Raw genomic sequence first — 22,759 nt, 5'->3', positions numbered from 1 at the left:
AGTCAGTTAAACTCCAACTTCCTCTCAGGTCATGATCTCAGTGCTCGTGAGTTCAAGCCCTGCGTCAGGCTCTGTGCTGACAGCTTGGAGCCTGCAGCCTGCTTCGGATTCTGTGACTCCCTCTCTCTCTCTCTCTGCCCCTCCCCTGATCATGCTCTGTCTCTCTCTGTCTCTCAAAAAATAAATAAACGTTAAAAAAGAAAGAAAGGAAGGAAGGAAGGAAGGAAGGAAGGAAGGAAGGAAGAAAGTTTGTTCTGGGAACAAATAATAATGATGCCAACCCTTTCAGTAACCCTGTATTTGTTACTTTTAATTTATGTAAGGAACTAACAATAAAAGGAAACGTTAGGGTAAACCATATGAAACTGCCATTTTTGTTAGCCAGAAAGTTGACTATCAGCATTTTCACGTGGCTCACCTTAATAACCATGATCGTTTGCATAAGTGAGCCACATACTGTAGATATTCTCATTCCTACTCAAAGACATGCATTTCTTTCAAACTTACTGCTGGTTTTTGCAAGCATAGGTCAATAATGTTCTCCATCCGCCTTTTCACAAAATGCAATGATTTTCGAGGATAATATGGAAACAGCAAAGGACTTTCTGGTTTCAAACAAAAAGAGAAAGAAAAACAAAAACAAAAACACAAAGCTATAGCAAACCAAATGATTAGGAGAAAACAATCTCGTCAGAGCCAGCCCGCGCAGCTTATGGGGCAGTGGAAATCTCCCTGGCCCTTTCATTATCCTTCACACCCACCTCACTGGAAACGAGTATGGCCTTCTGCCTTTCATCATCGCCTGCTGCCACCCCTAAGTACCCCCCTAAAAACCACCGCACTTAACTACAATCCAAGTCCTAGCAGCTTGGTATTCTTTATTCTGTTTTCCCTACCAAAATCAAATAGTATGCTTCCACTGGGTATAAGGAGGGGATCATTTGGGAACCAAAAGACATATAATAAAGTTTGTTCTTCTCTACTCTTTGCCACAATGGGGTGACAACAGTCCAGCACTGTTCTGGAAGAGTATAATACTTAAAAACAGAAACAGGAGACGAGAAACTAGTGCTGTATAAATATGCTCTTTACTTTTCAAAAGGCTACTTTACCAGGAGACAGTCCTGTATGATTCAGCGTTTATGGATACCAACTACGCTCCGGTCCTTTGTATCTGTTCTTCCTACTGCTCACAGCAGCTGTGCAAAGTAAGCATCTCACTCTCCAACTTACAGACTAAAAAATGAGGCACAGAGAAGATCTGGGCAATTGCCCAGTGTGGAAATGACTAACAATCTAGACCTGTAAATCAAACCCTCTGCCTCCCAGGCCTGCACTCTTCTACTGAGTTCTGCGGGCTTCTCCCTCACCTGCAGCATCTCCTGTCCCAGCTATGCTGGACAAAGTGAGCTTTAATCAGGTCAACATTATAAGCTCCCCACAGGTAACAGATGCTGTGGGAGCAGAGAAAGACATTTGGTCTTTGTCCCTGGTTCCTGGCACAGAGCTCCAAAACCCTGAGAATTTCCTGAGTGATAAGGGTGATAGGAACATCTTCTGTTGTAATGAGACGACTGTGGGTAGATCCCTAGGAAAGCTTCAGGATGAGGACTGGTCACCAGAAAGACCAAGCTCTGATGAGAAGTCTGGACTTTTCAGCTCCATCCCCCGACTTCCAGGGCAGGAGAGAAGCTGGAGTGGAATTCAATCACCAACAACCAATGATTTAATCAAGCATGCCTGCATAATGAAACCCCCATACAAAACCCAACCAGTGGGCTTCAGAGGGCTTCCCGGTGCTGGGAGGGTGGCATGCCCAGAGCAGGCAGGGAAGTTCCGAGCCCTTCCCCCATACCCTGCCCTACGCATCTCTTCCACTTGGCTGTTCCGAGTTGTATCTTTACAGTAAACCAGTAAATCTAAGTAAAGTGCTTGAGTTTCATGAGCCATTTTAGCAAATTATCAACCTGAAGGTGGTGGTAGAGGGGGAGCAACAGAAATGTGGGCAACCTGGAGAACTGATGACATCGGGCACCCAGTTGACCTGAGAACTGGTCTCAGGAGAGAAAAAGCTCCCATTTTGTCAGGTTTTGTTTTGTTTTTTTTTTTAAGTTTATTTATTTTTGTGAGAGACAGAAAGAGAGACAGGGAAGGGCAGAGAGAGAGGGAGATAGAGAATCCCAAGCAGGTTCCCCACTGTCAGCGCAGAGCCCGACACGGGGCTCGATCCCACCAACAGGTGAGATCAGGCCCTGAGCCAAAATCAAGAACCAGATGCTTAACCAACTGAGCCATCCAGGCGCCCCGGTGTCAGAAGTGTTTTGAGTAAAAACAGCTCAGCTGCGAGCACACTGGCTGCTTATGAGCCATGTGCCGGCACAAACTGCTTTATCTACATTTAGTTAATCTTCACGACAGATTTTGAGGGAGGCACTACTATCATCCTCATTTTACTGACGGGAAAACTGGGGTACAAAGAGGTTGGACAATTCGCCCTCAGCCACATTCCTAAGAAGTCGTAGAGCAGATTCCAACACAACACTGACTCTCATGGACCCTGAGAAAGCACCTCTATAGAGCACTTAGCACGTAATTTTTGCAAAGTGCTAGAAAGAAGTTTCCTTAAAGTTTTAATAGTTCCATAATAATAGCGGGTATTTCTTCACACTAGACTAAGAAACTGGAGAATTAACGAGCTTGTCCCAAATCACATACCAGCAAAACCTCGAGCATTTAGGAGATGGAGTCAGTAATACTGAAGTGCATCTTGGTTAAACATGAGGCCTGTAGCTAAGATTAGGCCTTCCTGTTCAGTCACAGATGTCAAGACAAAAAGGGTAGGGCCCATTTTTAGCCCATCAGAGTTCCCAGAACCAGCATTAGCCCACTCTAGTGACAGGGCCCAGATGCCACCCCGGCCGGCACGTTGCCATCAGCGCTCCTCAGGCTGGGGGGGCCACCTGATTAAACACAGCAAAGAGATGAGTTGGCCGTACCTTTATTCTCCCTCCATTCGATAACTAACTGACATCAATGTATCTCAAGCAATACAAAATATGTCCTGCTCTGAAAAAGAATTTGGACTTCTAGAGTTAAAACAAAAGAACAATAAGCAGAGGTCTGGGCCTCAAAGAATTCTCTCCTTCCCCCATCCATCCTCATTCATTCATTCATTGATTCAGATAAACAGCAACCAGACACAAGTGGCAGAGATTAGTCCTGAGTCGAGTGAAAAACTTAGGTTTTGAAGTCAGCAGAACCCTGGCTCCACTGCACGGTAGCTTGTGTGATCTTGGGCCTTCTCTGACCTTCAGTCTCCTCGACAGTAAATGGGGATAACAGGTACCTACCCCCTAGGTTCTGTGAGGATTAAAGGAGGAAATACACATATGTGGCTATCAGCCTAGAGATCTAAGAAACTGATAGACTGTGATCACATTACTCTTAGAGAAAGCAAAAAAAATACTGCTTCAAATACTGTCATGTAAAATAGTGAAGTTCTGACATTTAATGGTTGCTATTTTGTTTTCATCCCTAATAATGCTGGATAGTTTTACTATATCAACATCTTAAGATCCTAGAGTATGAAAGGCACACGTACACCAAGAACCTACAACCTCAGAAGAGCAGTTAAGCATCATTATGCTTTCAGCAATTAACAAATTGGAATCAGAAAAAGACTGCTCTCACTAGCAGGCTCTATAATTTTCTTCCCAATATCCTAGTTTCTATATGGTACAAAACAGATAATATAAAGAATACCTGAGAATAAATAATCTTACTACATCACAGTTAATATCAGGGTGTTTTCTATCATGGGAACATCATACTGTTTGCTATTCTGCTGTTTCTCTAATCAACTACAATAGACACAAAAGATCTAAAGAACTGAGATACATATTCAACAACTGTTCAGCAACACTCATAGCTAATACACTGGTCTCAAATTAAGTACAAACATGGCCAAATTCTACTAGGTTCACTAAATACCTTTAAGGTGGTTGCTATTTTGAAGAAAATCATACCACTGGTTTCCTTCTGTGTTAGGAGGTGACACAAGATCATCATCTTCATCTTTCAAGTACTAGAAACACAGAATTAAAATTTTAAATGTCGTAAACCAAAGAAGCAGGCTTCAAAAACTTTATACAGTTAACATTATTTTTTTAATGTTTGTTTATTTTTGAAAGAGAGACAGAGTGTGAGCTGGGGAGGGGCAGAGAGAGAGGGAGACACAGAATCCGAAGGAGGCTCCAGGCTCCGAGCTGTCAGCACAGAGCCCGACACGGGGCTCAAACCCATGAGCCGTGAGATCATGACCTGAGCAGAAGTCAGATGCTTAACAGACTGAGCCACCCAGGCACGCCTTAACATCATTCTGTTTAGTAAGTGGTTCCATCACACTGGTATTATTCCAAGTGAAGTGACCAAAATCTGCTAAATGCCAAGACACTAAACAAACTACAAACTACTGAAAGATTAGAACACTACAGATTCAGGGACCGTAAACTGAATTTAAATTTTGTGTTCCATTTTCATGAAGTACATTTAAATCATCTATACGTGTGTATGCACGTGTACATTACAAATTAATTTTAGAAGTATCACCTGTCAATCTACTCTAGGGCAGTACTTCACAGGGAAGGATGGTGGACGGACCCCTGGAAGTCCCAAAGATGCCTTAAGGGTCAGTGAGGCTGATACTATTTTTGTAGTAGCAAAATGTTATTTGCCCTTTCAACTGTGTTGACATTTGCACGGATGGTCAAAAGCACAGGTGGGGAAAACTGCTGGTGCCAGGAGTCATGGTGGTGGCCTTGAACCACACGAGTGGTCACTGTATTCCTTTTTGCCACGTACTGACGGTTCCCATTAGTATTTAATGAAGCTATTAAAATTATTGATTTAGTTAGATCTCAACCCTTGAGTACAGATCTTTTTAATATTCTGTGTCACAGAATTGGGAAGTATACATAAAGCACTTTCACTGATACCAAAGTACAATGGTTACCACAAGGGAAAGCATTTAAGAAATTGTCTTAGCTGTGAATGAAGCCAGGCACTTTGTTGCTGTTAATGGGATTCCTTTCTTCCTTGAAAGAATGACTGGCAGATAGGCTATGATGATTCATACATGGGTATTTGGTGGATACTTTCTTGAAAATAAAGTAAGCCTGTCACTGTAAGCAGAGTAACTGGCAGTATTTATTGCCAATGATAACATTTAAATATTCATGCAAAAATTAGAATTTTGGAAAATCTGTGTCTGCCACCGTGTGCTTGACAGCCATAGCACTTGAAGATCATCTGATGAAACTGGCGCTGATATTCATAAAACCTGACTTTTAGATACTGCGTGGAGAAAGGCGTCAGCATTTGGAAGATCTGCACAACTCAGCAAACCAGTGTTTTCCAAATGACCAACACATGATATTATAAAATCATGCACTAGTGAACGATCCACTCAAAGCACGAGACAGATGAATGGATTTTAACGTATCAGAGTAGGAAAAGTTCACTGATGCAATTTTAGATTCCACGTTAAAGCTAACCTTTAAGATACTATCTCTTAGCAAGACTTGGTTGAATATCAAAAAACATCCATAATTATCTAGAAAAGCTATTACAATACTCCTCCCTTTCTAACACCTATGTGAGGCCAGATTTTCTTTACACACATTAACCAAAAAAAACTCATCACAACACACTAAAGGAACAGCTATGAGAACCTGCATTCTATTACATCTACAAAACAATGCCACTCTTCTCTAAACTGTTTTGTAAAATTTATTTTTCATTAAAAGTATTTATATTAATACGTAATGGTAAGTGGAATTACTGTTACTTTTAAATAATTTTGTATTCTGTTTAATTCCTAATACCTAATTATATCTACCATTGATCAACATAACCCATATTAGCAAAATCTCTTTGGGGTCTTCTATTAAGAATGTAAAAGAGTTATAAGATCAAAAAGTTTATAAAAACTGCTACTCTTCGGTTACTTTACCATCAGAACAGGGCTGCTATCCAAGTTGGCATTGTATTATTTTCTAGAAACTCTGGATAACAAAGACTAACACTGCTAAAGTTTTAACATTAGTTTTCAATAATTTTTTTAAAAAGTAACAACTAAGTTCAATCAAAAGCCCGTACCTGACCAACTTTTTCAACGTTAAAGTATTTTCCTTTTCGATTATAAAGGTCTGGAGCCTAGAAAGAATAAGCATAATTTAACTCTTACATCAACTCACAAAAGAAAAAGAAAAAATTCTTTTTAAAAAAAATTATTAATGTTTATTTATTTTTAAATAAATAGAGACAGAGCGCAAACAAGGAAGGGGCAGAGAGAGAGGGAGACACAGAATCCGAAGCAGGCTCCGGGCTCTGAGCTGTCAGCACAGAGCCCTATATGGGGCTCAAAATCACGAACTACAAGACCATGACCTGAGCCAAAGTTGGACACTTAACCAACTGAGCCACTCAAGCACCCCAAAAATATTCTTAAACTTAACCAGAACCCTTATTTTTTAAGAGAGCTATTAGAGGCAGCTATTCTTTTCTTTTACGGATTGTACAACACACAAACAAAAGTTGAATTTACAGGCTCTAAGGTGAGTACTGCCATTAATTAGTGCAATAGTTTATAAACAGCACAACCGCTAAGAATGTCAATTAAATTGGATTAAATGTTAATTACTTCTATCACCCAGGTTTATTGCAATTATTAAAAAAAAAACATTATACAAATACCAATTTCCTACCTCATTGAAATGTTCAGTAAGAAATTCAGCAACAAATGTAATATCTTTTTGAGTCATCTATCAAAACCAAAAAGGAACAAAAAGAAAAACAAATTAAGATAAAGCTTCCCAATATCTTGTATCATGTAATGTAATATCTACTAAAAGCTATGGTATGAAGAGGCAAAGTTCCTTCAAAGAAATATCAATATAAATCCAAAAGATTATGCAACTGTGAGAATATGAAATCTTGAAGCTCTGACAAACAAGTCATTAAACATTTAAATCCATTTTCCAATCAGCTAACCCAACAGCTACAGAATTCTTACGGCCTAAAGTTCTTTATTATTTTAGAAATAAAATACTAATTTATCTAGTAATTTACTTAGTATTTACTGTTTAGTGATTTATTATTGTGCTAAGACTGGTGTGCGGGGTGCCTGCTTTGGGAGAGGAGACTGTGACCCAGATAAGCAACCTCAACCTGAGCTAAGAGCTGATGCCTCGGGGTCGGCCTCTACTTCTTACAGTGACCCTGCCTCCATTTCAGCCCTCAAAAATTAACACGCTGAGGTCCCCCCAACAGTCAACACACTTTATCTCCTCAAATAAAGGTAAGAGTAATATCAGAGAAACAGCTAACGTGGACCTCCCTGGTTTGCAAGGCCAGTCACCCACAGCGTAAAAGATCTACTTCTTGTCAGAGTCTAAGAATGGCGATCCTGCATTCATCTAGTCCACTGAGGTTCATTTTAATGTTCTCCATTTTTTCAGGACCCAAACGACCTAAATCTACCTGCATGAGAGCTTGGACAGAGGGGAGAATGAGTGAACTGCAAAAATCAGGTGGGAATTTGGCCCTGGTCTGAAAGATTTTTCTTAAAGTAAATTCCATTGCCACCTGTCTCAATCCTTATAAAGAGAAACTACTGTTTACCAGACATCAACATAGGTAGTAATATCTAAAGTACTAGATTTCCCAGGAAAATAAAAAGGCATTCAAGACCTAAGGAAGTGAAAGAATACAAGCACCCTACATAATACAAATTATAAAATTTTATACAAATATGAGAACTATAAAATTAGACAGCCACAGTTAAAGGCATTTTGAGAGATGAAAAAACAAACTTCTTAAAAAAAAAAAAAAAAAAAAAAAAAAAAAAAAAGGCTTACTAAGATATATTTAGCATCGATAGCCTCACATCTTGTAAACTAGTAACCGTGTAAGAATACCAAGGTGACCAGCAAAGCTGAGCTCAACCAGAGCAACATTAACACACTGGAAAACGTACTACCACGAACTACCTTATTCAGCTCCGGAAGCACGTGGTCTTCTGTCATTCTCAACATCGCTGAAAACAGAAGTTAAAAAACTGTCTTTAAAGGAAAACTACAGACATAACTATAGATACATTTCAAAGACAAAATGTGTTTCACTGGACTAAATCCTCAATATTCAACAAGGAAAATCACCAAGGAAAACTTACTTTTCTTCTAAAAACTAATGCGTGAAGAATTTAAACTTGATTTGTATTTTCAGGTTCAAAATGGCTGGTCTCATGATCCTGAACTATTATTTTTTATTTTCTCCTTCAACTCAACCCATTGCCACTCCAGACAGGCCAATCTGACTGCTGCCTTGTGTGAAGACTGTGCAGGGAATCCTCTTCTAACATATGATATTTCTTCTCATAAAATCTGCAAGCACTTCTTGCCTCCAAAAGCCTTAGAATACCCAACAAACATGTTTCTTTCCCTTGGGTTTTCTGTTACACAAAAACATTTGCACTAAGATTTACGTGCATATACATACATTTACGTATATTTATATACTTTAATTAATCTGTGGTCGATTCATATTGTCCTTTCAGAGGGCTGTGTTTTTTTATTTTGTCCACCTAAGTCAAGGAGTATGCCGCATGTGCTTTTACAGACTGTTTGAACATCCCTCTTAATTGCTTTTGGTCAGGAATAAGCATGCTGGATGTGATTCTGCAAATACAGATTATTTTAGAAACTGTTCTTAGTTACTTCAAACTTCTAATTATCTAAAAAACAAGACATAATCTAGTTCCATTCACTCATTCATTTACTCACCCAAAAATTACTATGGGTGCTAGGAAGATATCAGTATAAAAGACGTTCCTGCCTTCACGGAGGTTACATTTTACAAAAGAGCAAACCAAGGATGCACAGCATCCTAACCAGTGGCAGAGCCGAGATTATAATATAAGCAGGTCTCTGGGGCTCCTGGGTGGCTCAGTCGGTTGGGCATCCGACTTTGGCTTAGGTCACAATCTCACGGTTTGTGAGTTTGAGACCCACATCGGACTCTGTGCTGACAGCTCAGAGCCCAGAACCTGCTTCAGATTCTGTGTCTCCCTCTCTCTCTGCCCCTAGCCCACTTGTGCTGTCTCTCTCTCAAAAAAGAAACATTAAAAAAATTAAAAAATTAAAAAAAAAAAAAAATCAGGTCTCCAGTTCTCCAGTCCAGTGTGCCTTCTACAATGCCCTGCTCTAATGGGGAGGACTAAGCAGTAATTTATTTCTCCTCTAATCAGGCTTCTTATGAGAATTCAGACATGCAGTAGGAACATAAACTGCCTAAAGTACCCCAACAATTATAAGTAAAACCCAACCTCATCTGTAAAAGAAAGTCATTTCTAAGATCCCATTCAGTTTTAACATTGTAACTCATTCTAATTAACATCTCTGATATTAAACAGGCTGGCCTGATAAACACTCTGGCTCCCCATTCTGGCTAGCGTTGGTACAGCTTTGAGGAAAAAAATAAAGAATTTTAAATGCCAACATCTGTAGATCACATTCTTTTTTCCATAAATGCAATTATACTAGGCTGACAAATACAAGTCTGTTTATAAGATATCTGAATTGAAGAGTCAGACATTTGTTTAAAAGATGTGAGCACATTACAGATAATTTACTTTCCATTTTATTTACCCTTTAGAGTTTTAACAAACTCAGATAAACCCCATTTATAACTAAATTTTGCCTATGTTGGAAGGGAATGTATGCTGGATTATTTCAAAGATATTAAGAGGGGTCACAAAAATAGTACAAATGGACCGACATAAAATACACTGTAGAGTAAGCATTAAAACACTTAATGTCAAGTCAATAAATACCGGTTAACTACCTGCAAATGAAAAGAGATACTGTGGAGATACAAAGAAAGGCTACCAATGGTCTGCATTCTATTTAGCTAGGGCATTAGCGTCTGATAGGAAGGACAGTGGAAATTTTCTAGTCCGGTGCTGTTCAACATGATAAGCACTAACAATGTATGACTACTGAGTACTTCAAATGTGGATAGCATGACTACAGAACTTGAACATATAATTTATATAATTCCAAGTAATTTAAAGAGCCACAGGGGGCTATTGGCTATGATAATGGACAGCACAGATCTAGAAACAAGATCAGGAATAAAACAGGAAACAAGCTACTCAAGGACAGAGGCTAGTCTTTGTTTTTTTCCCCCCTTTCTTTAAAAAAAAATCTAACTCCAAACAGTGCCTAGTACATAGTAGAGATCCACATATGTTATTTTAACCTAAGCAGACATTACAAGATTAGAAAAAAAAAAAAAAAAGGTTAATCATGTGCGAAACCATCAAAGCTCTAAGTTACATCTGCCGGGAGCTGGGGCCGGGTGGGTGTGCAGAGGAAATAAGACTGGCCATGTGCTGAAAGCTGGTGAACCAGTGAAGGGTAGAAGACGGTTCATTTATACCATTCTCTCTTATAGTTACTGGACATTTTACTAGAGTAACTTAAATATTCTAAATTGATACTCCCACAATTTTTAAAGAAGCATTAAAGTAATGTTTCATTCAATTAACTTACCCACATAAAGCCAGCGGAAAAAAGCTTTGAAGTTTTTCATACTACTATCTATAACTCTGAAAAGATAAAAAAACAAATCAGAAATAAAATTATTATACAGGGTTCATGTACCACTGTTCAATTGTTGTGGGATACAATAACCCTTACCATCTGGAGGACATCCAAGCCTTTAGAAAAGATATTATAAATCAAACACATACCTAAAAAGAAAGCTTCAGGAGAGCAAATCCTGGTTCTTTTCAAAAATAAGGCAAATAGCTCAGATTCTGACTGGTTATAACAGCCTTGCCACAAACTGTGCAATAGTCTTTCCCAGCATTCAGTCAAGTATGAAATCCTTTTCCAACTTTGCAAATAAAAGAAGTCAGAAAAAAAACACTTTCAGCATTATTCTCAGTTAAAAAAAATACTCACTGGTCAGTATGAAGAAAAAACATCAACGCCAACAGAAAAAACCATTATTACCTATTTGTACTATGTCACTACCTCTGGTATCAGTGGACATTATTTTTGGAAGTTGGAAGCATTTTTGATGCTTACAGCAACTGATCTCCGAAAACTGAATTTCCTTGAGCTTTACACAAATGCACCCCTCAAATTCCAATGTTATAGGTGGAAGCCATCTTTGTCTTGATCAAAAGGCTTCTAAATAAGGACATGGGTATCACTTCTAAAAAATCTCTGTAAGTCCACATCTACAAGATAACTACTCTAAGTAATATGCATTATTCATTCCCAAGTCTCGAAGTCCCTTCCAAGCAAGAAGTTCCATAATACTACTGAGACGTGGGTCAGCATCATTAACCTATCTCTATACAGTAAAACAGACTGCCACGTTTATGGGACCAAGCAATGTAATCAAAACGCTCCTGTGGCAAAAATGAAAAAAGAAAGAAAAGTTCCTTTCTGCCTTTCCCAATCAATACTCTGACCCCTACTGCGGGCAATCCCTGCTGTTACAGGCTAACATCAAAGTTCTCATTGCCTCAATTTCCCCACCTATCACCTAAAATAATAATGCTACTTCATCCAAGGGATCAAGAAGTAAAATGAACTGCCTTTCGTTCATATTGAAAAGTGATCACAGAAAGCTTGATACTTCATATTTACTCTCCGTAAATATGGTGAGCCAAAAAATAATCAACACACAGGAAAAGCAAAGTCATTTCTCCTCTCGTTTTGTATTCTTAGCACAAGTGTCTACAACCTCTACCTTCTAAAACCCCGCTAACATGGTAATGGATCGGTGGGGAGGGGTGCGTTATAAACTCACGAAAACAAAGAGGACGGCAGAAAAGAAATCAATTTCAGAAGTGTCAGAAAGGGCACATGACTGATGAGGCTCAGCAGAGGCGGCTGCATTTTAGAGAATCCATGCAGAGGACCCCGGAAAGGAGCGATCCACCCCGCAGAGTCCCAGGGACTCTCAGACCCTGGACATGTCAGGTCCACAACAAACGAATGGGGTTCTTCCAAGAACCCGAATAAGCCGGGAAGAGTGGAGGTGGCTCTGTGCGAGCGCTGGCGGCCACAGCCAGCTTCGCGCTCCGCACTCAGGCCGGCTTTCTGTTGCCCCTGCGTACAGACCTTCCACGCGCTTTAAACTGCCTCATGAATCAAGAGGAGGAAATTGAGCATCAGGTATTTGAAGAAAGCTCGCAACCGGAGACCAAGACAAATCCAGGAAGTGGAAATCCTTCAGGGGAACAGCACACTTCTAAAAATATCTAATTAAGGTCCACAGGGATGTGAAAAGATGTCATCTACAAAACAAGAGCACGGCTTTGAAAATGATTAAAGAACTAAGAAAACACTTTTGGATGGGAAAACTAGGACTGCCGTGATGAAGCATTCAATGCAATGGTTCAGGTAACAGTCACGTCCTCCACCACACCTCGACTATTTATTCCCCAGTTCACAGCCTACACCGTCACCGGCAACTGGAACCCTCTAAATCTCAATGTGAAGCATGCCACTCACCAACAGCCACCTATCTTCCCAGTGACCTCTCTCCAGGACCCCAACCTCCGTCTCACGAAGACCACTGCCTACTGGTTCCACCACCTCTCATCCTGCCTCCCACCCACACCAGCTCCCCGCTTCCTCCTAAACCAGCTTATATTCAAGGTTCATTTTAATCATGCTCTGGTTTTAATTCCCTCGCTCCCCTGTCGCTTCCCCTCAGTCACCGGGCCTACCTAATCTGACCGCTCACCTGCTCCGTGCCCCAGCACTGTCAGCTGACCCCAGCAGAGAAACCCTGCAGCCGTGGGGACGGCTCTCACTTCCACACTCATTCATAAGCACTAACCAAGGGCCCTCAGCACCACCAGCAGCCGCCTGTTTAGCCACCTGTTCACCCTCCCACTAGACAACCGGGTCACAGCTTTTCCTTTATTCCTAGACCACCTCCCCACCCTTACCTTCAGCTGCCGACAGAACATTCCTATTTCATTAAGACAATCAGGACAACGGGAAGCGAAGGTCCCCAAGCCCCACGTGCTCATGTACTAGCATCTGGGTCCCTTCCCACAGCCTTCTCTCCTGTAATTGTGGATAAGCTCTTGTTCCGGCCCACTCCCCAAGGCACCACATGGCCATCCCCTCCCACACTCCTGCCCCAGCGATCCTCTCCTCAATCTGCCAGCATCACTTGTTCCCCTTTGAGGAGAACATGGCATCATATATAAATATGCTCTAACTTATCCCATCATAAGAAGACAGACCCGACAGCGGTTCCCAACTACTGGCCATTCCTTTACAGCCAAACCCCTCAAGAGACATTTGCTGTTTTCTTTGCATCTGCTCTCGTTCTGTATCTGCAGAGGGGCTCGGAGGGAGGCTGATGGGAGAGTAAAATGCCACTCTAATTGGTGAGACTCTTGTTATTAGCTTGTTTAATTATCTTTAAATTGTAAAGATACAGTTTTGATAAAAACTTAAAAACTCACTTTAAGAAAATCATGACAATTTGCTGGGTTCTTACTTTTAAAAAAGAGTAAAGTGTTCTCAGGTCAATGACGCCAGGTAACACCTCATACTTACTGAAGAAGTTCATTTGCCTTGAGTATGAAAGAACCCACCGCAGTAATAGCATCTAAAAAGAAATAATTACATGTCATTTGTCAAATGAGGAAAGCGTGTTTAATGTATTCTATGGAACAATTAAGTTACCTTCGATTCCTGCAGCATCCAGTCCAAGAGGTTCGTATTTTTGCTTCCATGAAGCCATTCCCTTCAGTTCACTCAAATGGTACAATAAAGACTCGGAACCACTATCAAAATGGAGCAGAAATAAATTACTGTCACTACCATCATCAAGGTGGCAGACACCAGCTACCTTGCCTAAACATGTCTAAATTTCCAGAAATAAAAACTGAAAGCAACCTTAATTTTCTTTCTAGGAGAAGTAATTATTTCTCAAAATTTTCTCTAAGACGGTAGCAGAATCATTTGGTCATCGTGACTGAGATGAATATATGACCACAAGGTTAAATTCTGTAAGATCAAATTATGTTCCACAGTCAGCCCTGGCACTTTTAAGACAGTCATGTGGCCATCTTATTCACCCAAAAGCCATCAGTGTAACATTTAACAAATACTGTTTAAGCTCCGACTTCAGGTCAGGCACTGTGCTACGTGCTAGGGACATTAATAGTGAACAAAACCTCATGGCACTGACAGTCTAAGGGGGAGGACAGTCACGGCCACACGGTCAGGCAGGGTATCATTCCAACTACCATAAATGCCTTGGAGGAAATGCATACGATGCAGGTGTAATGAAATAACCTAATTTGGGGAATTAGGAAAGACTTCTCGGAAAAAGTGGTATTTGAGCTGAGACCTAAAGAGTCTGAGTGAGAACTGGGTGGGAGCGTCCCAGAAGGCAAGACAGATGCAGAGAAGCCCTGGGTAGGAAGAAAAAATGTCAAGTTTGAGAAGGTCACCAGTGTGCATGAAGCAGAGAGCCAGGCATGTTAAAGGCCATGCAAAGGTTTAGGTCCTAAGAGCCACAAGAAAGCACTGGAGGTTTTTAAGTACGAGTGACATGATCAGAACTGCTGTGGGGAATAGATTTGAGGGGCACGAATGTCCTTGTGGACCGGAATCCAGGCCAGAGGGCACTGCAGTGATCCAAGGGACAGGCGACGTAGAAAGGGCTAAGCACTCAGCATAAAGGAATTTATCAAAATTTAAGTGAAACACTGAACATTCATATGCAAACTGCTTCACCAAGGGAGCTGGGGATAGAAACAGAACAAGACTTAAAGGTCAGAGACACAGTCTAATTGTGACACTTAGTAACTTCAGGCCAGCCAAACGACCATTCTGGATTTCAGTTTCTTTTTGTGTAAAAAGGAGGACAATAATTATCAATACCTTGTCAGGGTGTTAAATGCACAAATAGTATGCTTGGTAAACTCTAAAATGATAAACATATTTAACTTCACTGCTCAAAAAAGGGTACATCCCTTTTTCAAAATATACCTCCTGGTTGTCTGGCTGAGAAAAGCCCAGACAGAGAGCCTAGACTGGTAAAAAGATGTCTGAAAATTATTTGCAGCATTACCATTACTGATTCTTTAAAAATCTTGGGCACTCCAAGATTCCCCTCAAGTGCCAATGCAACAATTTTAGCTAGAAAAGGCTCAAAATGAGAATGCCAGATGATGAAGGAACACCGACACCACGTACATATAGATGCAACACCAAAAATTCGACACCACCTTCATACCTCTGTAAGTGACTTATAACCAATTTTTGTATACTGGAATATGATGACTCTATAGACTGGCCAAGCTTTTTTAAGCCCTAATTAAAAGAAAAAAATATATTTAGCATATAAGATATTGCATGCTTCTCTAAAAAAAATTAAGCACGTGAACATAGCCATTTACATAAAAAGATACTTTATCTGCACCTTTACTGTTAACTGGTTCATTAAGAGGGTCTGAAGTTCAGCACTACAATGAAAAGAAAAGTATTTTTAGTCTTCTCCATTCAAAATATGAATGCATCACTTAAAACTTTTAGATTTCAAAGCAAAAGCATTTTTAAACAAAATAAAAAGAAACAGTCCAACAAAAATTACGACTTTGTTACACTCACAAAAGGACAGAAAACATGAAACAATAAAGTCCAGAAACAGACTGAACTACATTTAACAGGTACCGAATGCTAAAACAGCATTTCAACAAACCCCTAAGGACAAAGTGTGATACTCAATAAATTACGCTGGGCAATTATCTAAACCTTAAGAGAAAAAGAAGTCAGTCCTCCACAGCATATAACCAAATAAATCACATCTGAAACATGAGAATAGAATATAACATAAACCGTAAAAACACTCTAGAAGAAAATACAGATCTTTGAATACTCTTAAGATGGAAAAGGCCTTTTTAAGAATAACATGAAGGCAGATACTGAAAAGGAAAAGACTGATCTGACCATATAAAATTAAATGTTTTTATACATTTAGAAATATATATATTACAGACACAAAAATGATTACATTTACGTAAAAAAATACATAGAAAAGTCTAGAAAGATATATACTATTTTTTACTCTTGTGCACCAGAATTTTCTACTTTTGTTTACAATGAATATGAATTACTTTTGAAATAAAAAACTACTGTAAAAAAAGAAGAAAAAGCAAGGGCAACTAGTGTGAGTTTACTACCTTGCTTTCCCCCACAACAGCAAGTGCATGAATTCATCTTGCACTGAAGTGGTTGTGCTCTTCTCCTAGACAAAATGGATAAAAAAATGACGCGTATGTTGAAAATGATAAGCATACGTGTGATTCAAAATTAAAATTACAGGAGCAGGACTCCCTTCCTTTTCCTTAACCTTCCTTCAAATCCATATTTAAACTGATTACGTGAATTATCAGTTAACGGAAAATGGCCGGTCAGCTCTTCCAACACCCCTGGCCCCACTCTCCACTCCACAACCTGTCCCCACCTACACTGTACCAGTGCGAGAAAGCCTGTCCTCTCGGGAAATAGCGTGAGGTCAGACCGAGCCATCTGCGAGAAATCCTGACCTTAGCCTTTTCCAAATCGGACCAGTTCTCCCCTGGCATCTCATAAAGCAAAGGAGGACATCGTGCACTCTTTCACTCCTTTCAGGGAAAACGTCACCAACAGTACCTGAACGAACTTGGTGAGACGAGAATCCATCTGCATCAGTATTTCTTCCCACGCTTCACACATACATGTTAGTGACAAATTTATATACTATTATCAAGAAGAAAAAAATAATAAAACAGTAAAAAAAAAATATGTATGTAAATCAACGTGCTAATATATGCTTTTTATTCTCAACTATCTTAAAGAAATCCAGAATTTACTTTCAATCATTTTTAACTCAGCCTGAGAAAGAGAAGACCACAGCTAATGCTTGATAATCACTTAACCATCAAACATTCTGAAATTAAATTTTTATCTGGTAAAACAGACATCCTCCAGCTTTTTATGTATGTTTCATGTACACTAACTGTCAAAATGCTGGTTTAGTCAGCTATTCAATTTTCAAACAGAATCCTTAAAAAGACACTGATCTCCAGAAATCTTTCACATCAAGTAAGTCAGTGACTGCGTCAGACTGAAAAAGGAAGGACCCAACTGTTTGTAGCTCCTCTATAGAGGGTCCATTTCTAGACATCTGGGCTGGCCTCGTGTCTTGCTATGACCAACAAACAGAACTGACACTGAGTCCAAGGCCTCAAATGGTTTCACACATGTCCACTGGCACTCGACATCCCTGCTGGGGCCACCATGTCACAAACAAGCCTGGGCGAGCCGTCTGGAGATGACAAATGTGGAGCCGTCATGAGTAAGGGACACTGAGACCAGCCAGCTGACCACTGACACATGACCAGGCCCTGCTGAGATGAGCTATACCTGGCCCAGAACAACAGAACCTTTTGCTGAGCCCAGCCCAAATTGCTGGGCTACACTGACCTACAGTACCACAAGCTAATATGGGGTGGGTTTATTATGCATAAAAAGCAAACTGGTATGAGAGCTGTTTTCCATAATGCTTTATTTGCAATAAAAATAAAAATTCAAAAATGTTATTTCACTCACAGGAATATTTTCAAAAGATTTAAACTACTTTTTTCTTTCCTTCTGGAGAAAAAGAGATGGGTGGGAATAGATTTTCAATTAAATCCCTTTTTCTTGCTTTAAGGGATATTTATTATTAGATTATCAAATAGACATGTTTACACCACAGATAGTTAGCTTTACAGAATAAAATCTGTGTTTTATTTATAAACTGTTAAAAACTTAGAGTAAATATTCACATAAAACGAGACAGAAATAAATACCTGTAAAAGAGCTGAAATATGAGTAAACTTTCTAGCCATCCGCGTTACTTCAGGTAAGAAAGAGTACAACAGATTGGTTTCAAGCTGTAAAATCAAAATAAAGTGAGTTATAATTACACACTTCTTTTAAAGATTAAAAAAAAAAAGTCCCTCCCAGCTCAAAAAAAAAAAAAAAAAAAAAATCCTACAGTTTAGAAGAGGAGTCGAGGTCTAAATTATCAGAAAGACGATGACCGAATTCTGCTCCATTGGAGCCTAACAGAACAGAACCTTAGGATTTTCTAATCTGTCATGTTTAGCCGGGCACAGCTCACCCTCTCTAGGTTAGCAATCCCCTCTTCATAGCTAAATAAAGATTACACACTATTTCCTAACACTATTATGAGGAATTTAAAAAATGATTACAAATACATATAAAAAGTTTTTTAAAAACTGTATGTTCCTGATAAACACATATTAAATATCTATTGCAATGGTACAAGAAATATCGATCGATAAAGCTGTTGTTCAAAAGAATATCCATTACAAACTTCAAAGAAATAACGAATCATTTTAGTATAGCACCAAATGCAATCCTAGAAGTCCTATTTCCACAGAACTTTAAGAGGAAGAGCAAATGTCAACAACTAGTCCAGGGAATCAGGAAGTCCAGGGTCCCCCCAGGCTCTGACAGAACGATGAATACCGGAAAGCCTCCTACGCAGCGCATTCTGCATCATTTTGTTCTACTTTTGTTTGGGAATTCATGCATCCTGAGGCTAAGCGGCTGGGTTATCTGGTATAAAAATCTAGGGAAGGGACATCTGGCTGGCTGAGTTGGTGGAACGTGCGACTCTTGATCTTGGGATTGTGAGCTCGAGGCTCACGCTGGGTGTAGAGATTACTTAAAAATAAAACCTTTAGGGGCACCTGGGTGGCTCAGTCGGTTGAGCATCCGACTTCGGCCCAGGTCATGATCTCGCGGTCCGTGGGTTCGAGCCCCGCATCGGGCTCTATGCTGACAGCTCGGAGCCCGGAGCCTGTTTCAGATTCTCTGTCTCCCTCTCTCTCTGACCCTCCCCTGTTCATGCTCTGTCTCTCTCTGTCTCAAAAATAAATAAACATTAAAAAAAAAAAATTTTTTTTAATAATAAAAAAAAAAATAAAACCTTTAAGAAAAAGAAAAAGAAAAAGGAAAAGAAAAAGAAAAAGAAAAAGAAAAAGAAAAAGAAAAAGAAAAAGAAAAAGAAAAAGGAAAAGAAAAAGAAAAAGAAAATCTAGGGAAGATTTTCTTAAAGGCAAGGGCACAGTCTAAATACTCCATAGAAGTCGACCCAGTTTCCACAATCTACAATACAAACAGCATACGGCACAAAAGTTTTTGCCAGCATTAAATGATCATCGTCCACAAGAGGAAATGTGTCGGTTAAGAGCACCGACTCTGGAGCCAGGCTGCCCAGGGTCACTTCCTAAATGTAGGACAACACCGAGCAAGCGCTGCAGTTTCTCTGCGTGCCCGTTTACTTATCTATCAAGTGGGGATAATAACAGAACCTACCTATTAAGTGGCTGTGAGGATTCAAAAGGACTACAATGAATCACTCAGTACTTGGCACACATTAAACACTTAATAAACATTAGCTATTATTATTATTAGGACCCGAGTCCTAAGAACACACTTGGTACATAGATAAACTGGTTTAGCAACCAATTAACATGGTCATTAATCAACCATCAAAACACTGTTTCCATGAAAACTATACTGGGCCACGGTAATAACAGTGTTCACTAGAATAAGATTCTAAATATGAGATTGAGAAGCTCCAAGCTGTTGTCGTTTTTTTGCTTTGTTTTAATAACCATTAGAATCCAAAGACGAGGATAATAAAAACCTATCAAAACCTTACAAATCTGTATTTACTCTCTGCTGCGACCAAGTTTCAGTACTCACCTGGAAGTATGAAACCTCTGAGGCACCACCTGCAGAAACCTCTGTGACCACGGATAACGATTTCAAATCACTAGATAAACATAATGCAAGACAAGTACCGACGATCTGTAAAACAGTCAAATACCCTGCTCTGTTTAGTATTATTGCTAGGCTGCATCTGCTTACAATACAGGAAACAAAAATTCACAGAGCTCTGAAAGCAGAAACACACACGCCTGGCTCCTCCCACGCCTGTGGGACACGAAGGTATGTGTCCGCCTCGTCCGCAAGGAGACACACACGCACACACCCCTCCATCAAGGTCCCAAATCAAGTGTTGGAGAGCCAACGATATTTCCTATCCGTCTCAGGAATGGCAAGAAGAGGACAGAAAAGCTAACAGAGAAGACCGAGACTTAACAACCACGGCAGACCCGGTACGAAGGCAAGATGGCTCCTGTGACGTTCCTCACACTCCGATCACAAACTGTAGCTCCCACCCGGACTACAGGCTACAAAAACATTCAGTCATCATCAAGTGCGTCCTACCCATCTTTTCGTTATGAAAAACTTGACTAATTCCACTAACAGTCCCTGTTCTTCATCGATACCACAGGACTACTATTTTATCTTAGTAAGAAAATTATTCTCCTAACATTTAACAATGAAGAATCCAATAACTGAAACGGAGAAAAAAAAGGCTAGTGTCTCATTTTTTTTCCATAAATCAGTTGGCCGGTGTATTCTAGGTGGTATATTCTGAGAAATGGTATCGAAAATTTTAAAGGAAAACTTACCCCCGTGACTCGAGCAATTTTGAACATTCCGTACGCATAAAGCTCAATAAATCCAGAGCTTCCTCCAAGGACAAGAATATTCAGCCTAATTAAAAGTAATGCAACAAGCTGAGGACAACAGAGAAGATCGAGTTCTTAAACTGAGACAGAAATTGTCCTTGCTCTCAAATAATCTGCAAGCTGAGGCTCCCCTACAGGAAAGCTGAAACACCAAATTCTCCAATAGTTCATATTCCATCATAGTAGGCTTACTCCTTTTTTCAAAGGAAGATAAATTTGCTCTAGCCTGAAGAGCATCAGTTTACAGTAAAATAAGGATATTTTCACAACCACTGCATCTATATACTCTCAATCACAACACAATCCTTTCTAACACAAAGTGCCATCGGCTGAATCATGGCTCTGATGCTACATGTATATTAAAGGGGCTTTAAAAATTTGGAATATTTAAACTTAAATTTTAGAAACTCCAGTAACTTCTACCTCCTTTACTTATTAAAATAAATCAAGGTACAGTATAGCATTATTAAACTTGACACGATCCAAGACCACACAAAAACAAGTAAATGATACTAATGCTTGTATACTGTTCTGAGGTTTGTCAGCAATGAAATACCATGACAAGTAAAGCAACTGCCCTTGAAACCCTAAATTCTGGCTCAAGTAGCAACTTAAAGACATGAGACTTGTTAAGATCTTTGCAAGATTTACCTGACGTCTCCCAAAAGCTTAATAATTTCATCAGAATTTTCTTCACTAAAATATAAAAATAAATTAGGTTACCTTTCAACTACATCTTTCAACTAATAAAAGATTATCTTAATTGAAAACAAAACGGCATAGCTTACCTAAATATTTTTGAGGTGTTGCTATAACTAGAGAAAAACAGAGACTGGTGTAAAAATAACAGAAACGTATTTTTTAAAACACACGAGAAAAGTATCACAGTATTAAAAGTAAAGAGAAATCCGCAATGAAATTAAACTCTGATACTTACTTTTTTGGCAGTGTAGGTAATTTAGGTAAGAGAAGATTTGATTCATCTTCAGCATTATAAAAGGATGTCAGAACACTGAAAAGAAAAGCAGAGGCATTACAAAAATACCAAAGATTTTACCTGTCTTTCCATTAAGAAATAGTATTTTTAAAAGAAATACTCAGTTTTATATATTATACATTATGAAGTAAACAGATGCCACACATATTTTAGTATTGTAAAATAGTCATTATGGCAATCGCAAACAGGAAACAGAAAAATAGGAAATTCTTCACTTACAAGGGGCTTTATTTCTGCCCAAAAAAAACAAAAAACAAAAAAACCCAGCCACTTTATACTTAGAGGAACAAATATTAATAAACAATTTTCCCTAGGTATTCAGTATTAGATACTAAGAATTTATAATATTTATGAACATATGAGTACCAAGAATAATTTTAGAGAACACCGCAGTTATTATATCATTTAACTGTGGGTTCAACAGCTTATATACATTTGGGGAACTGACAACCTGGCAGGTATATGAGATAATACTACGTATTTTGAAATACAGTACAACCTTGGATTGAGTGTAACTTGTTCTGCAAGGGTTCGGCCAGAGGAGCAAATAGTTCTAATAAGTTTTAACTTGATAAACGAGAGAAGTCTTGCAATACGAGCTGCACCTGACACCAAATGTCACATGATCATAACTGAGCCAAAGGTTCTTGAAATTTGCTTTGATATACGAGTGCTTTGGATTACAAGCACGTTTCTGGACCTTGCAAACCAAGGGTTTAGTATAAGTCTTATTTATCCCCTCTTCTGAATTCTACCTCCATATTAAGGTTAGTAATAAATGAGTCAAAAGGTGAAAAAGTGGTGACTTGGCAAACCTTTTTTCCACTTTCATACAAACTAGGTGCCCTTTGAGACCCTGGAATCTCCATATTATATTTCTAAATTATTAGTAGAAAGTATGTTAGGGATACACTTAGCAGGTACCTGGAATGTCACAGAAATGACACGGCATACTCTGCTCCTCTGAGCATCTATATATTCATGTGACCATTTGCTTACCCTGATGATGATGGGTAGCACATATCTAAATTTGCTATATTCACTGTTTTATC

General features: G+C 39.3%; 1 protein-coding gene across 2 annotated transcripts in view; it reads right to left on the bottom strand.

The window, feature by feature from the left end:
• The window catches only part of ANAPC4 (anaphase promoting complex subunit 4), a 33,744-nt gene that overhangs the window by 5,060 nt on the left and 5,925 nt on the right, over window positions 1–22,759 (bottom strand). Inside the window, exons 4-21 of one of the 2 annotated variants that reach the window (XM_060655312.1) lie at window positions 21,648–21,722; window positions 21,499–21,525; window positions 21,362–21,406; window positions 20,651–20,735; window positions 19,875–19,979; window positions 17,945–18,028; window positions 16,764–16,850; window positions 16,292–16,356; window positions 15,532–15,574; window positions 15,346–15,422; window positions 13,785–13,885; window positions 13,656–13,707; window positions 10,611–10,666; window positions 8,046–8,095; window positions 6,765–6,821; window positions 6,157–6,213; window positions 3,991–4,084; window positions 508–605 (exon numbers count right to left, since the gene is read on the bottom strand). In XM_060655312.1, coding sequence (XP_060511295.1) covers window positions 508–605; window positions 3,991–4,084; window positions 6,157–6,213; window positions 6,765–6,821; window positions 8,046–8,095; window positions 10,611–10,666; window positions 13,656–13,707; window positions 13,785–13,885; window positions 15,346–15,422; window positions 15,532–15,574; window positions 16,292–16,356; window positions 16,764–16,850; window positions 17,945–18,028; window positions 19,875–19,979; window positions 20,651–20,735; window positions 21,362–21,406; window positions 21,499–21,525; window positions 21,648–21,722 — 1,258 coding nt within the window. The remainder of the gene's footprint in view (window positions 1–507; window positions 606–3,990; window positions 4,085–6,156; window positions 6,214–6,764; window positions 6,822–8,045; window positions 8,096–10,610; window positions 10,667–13,655; window positions 13,708–13,784; window positions 13,886–15,345; window positions 15,423–15,531; window positions 15,575–16,291; window positions 16,357–16,763; window positions 16,851–17,944; window positions 18,029–19,874; window positions 19,980–20,650; window positions 20,736–21,361; window positions 21,407–21,498; window positions 21,526–21,647; window positions 21,723–22,759) is intronic. The other variant, XM_060655313.1, reaches the window with a different exon arrangement.

Source organism: Panthera onca, chromosome B1, assembly GCF_046562875.1.
Source record: "Panthera onca isolate mPanOnc1 chromosome B1, mPanOnc1 haplotype 2, whole genome shotgun sequence".
NCBI classification, from domain to species: domain Eukaryota; kingdom Metazoa; phylum Chordata; class Mammalia; order Carnivora; family Felidae; genus Panthera; species Panthera onca.
Note: the sequence above shows the minus strand (reverse complement) of the source record. Positions and strands in the feature narration are given on the sequence as shown.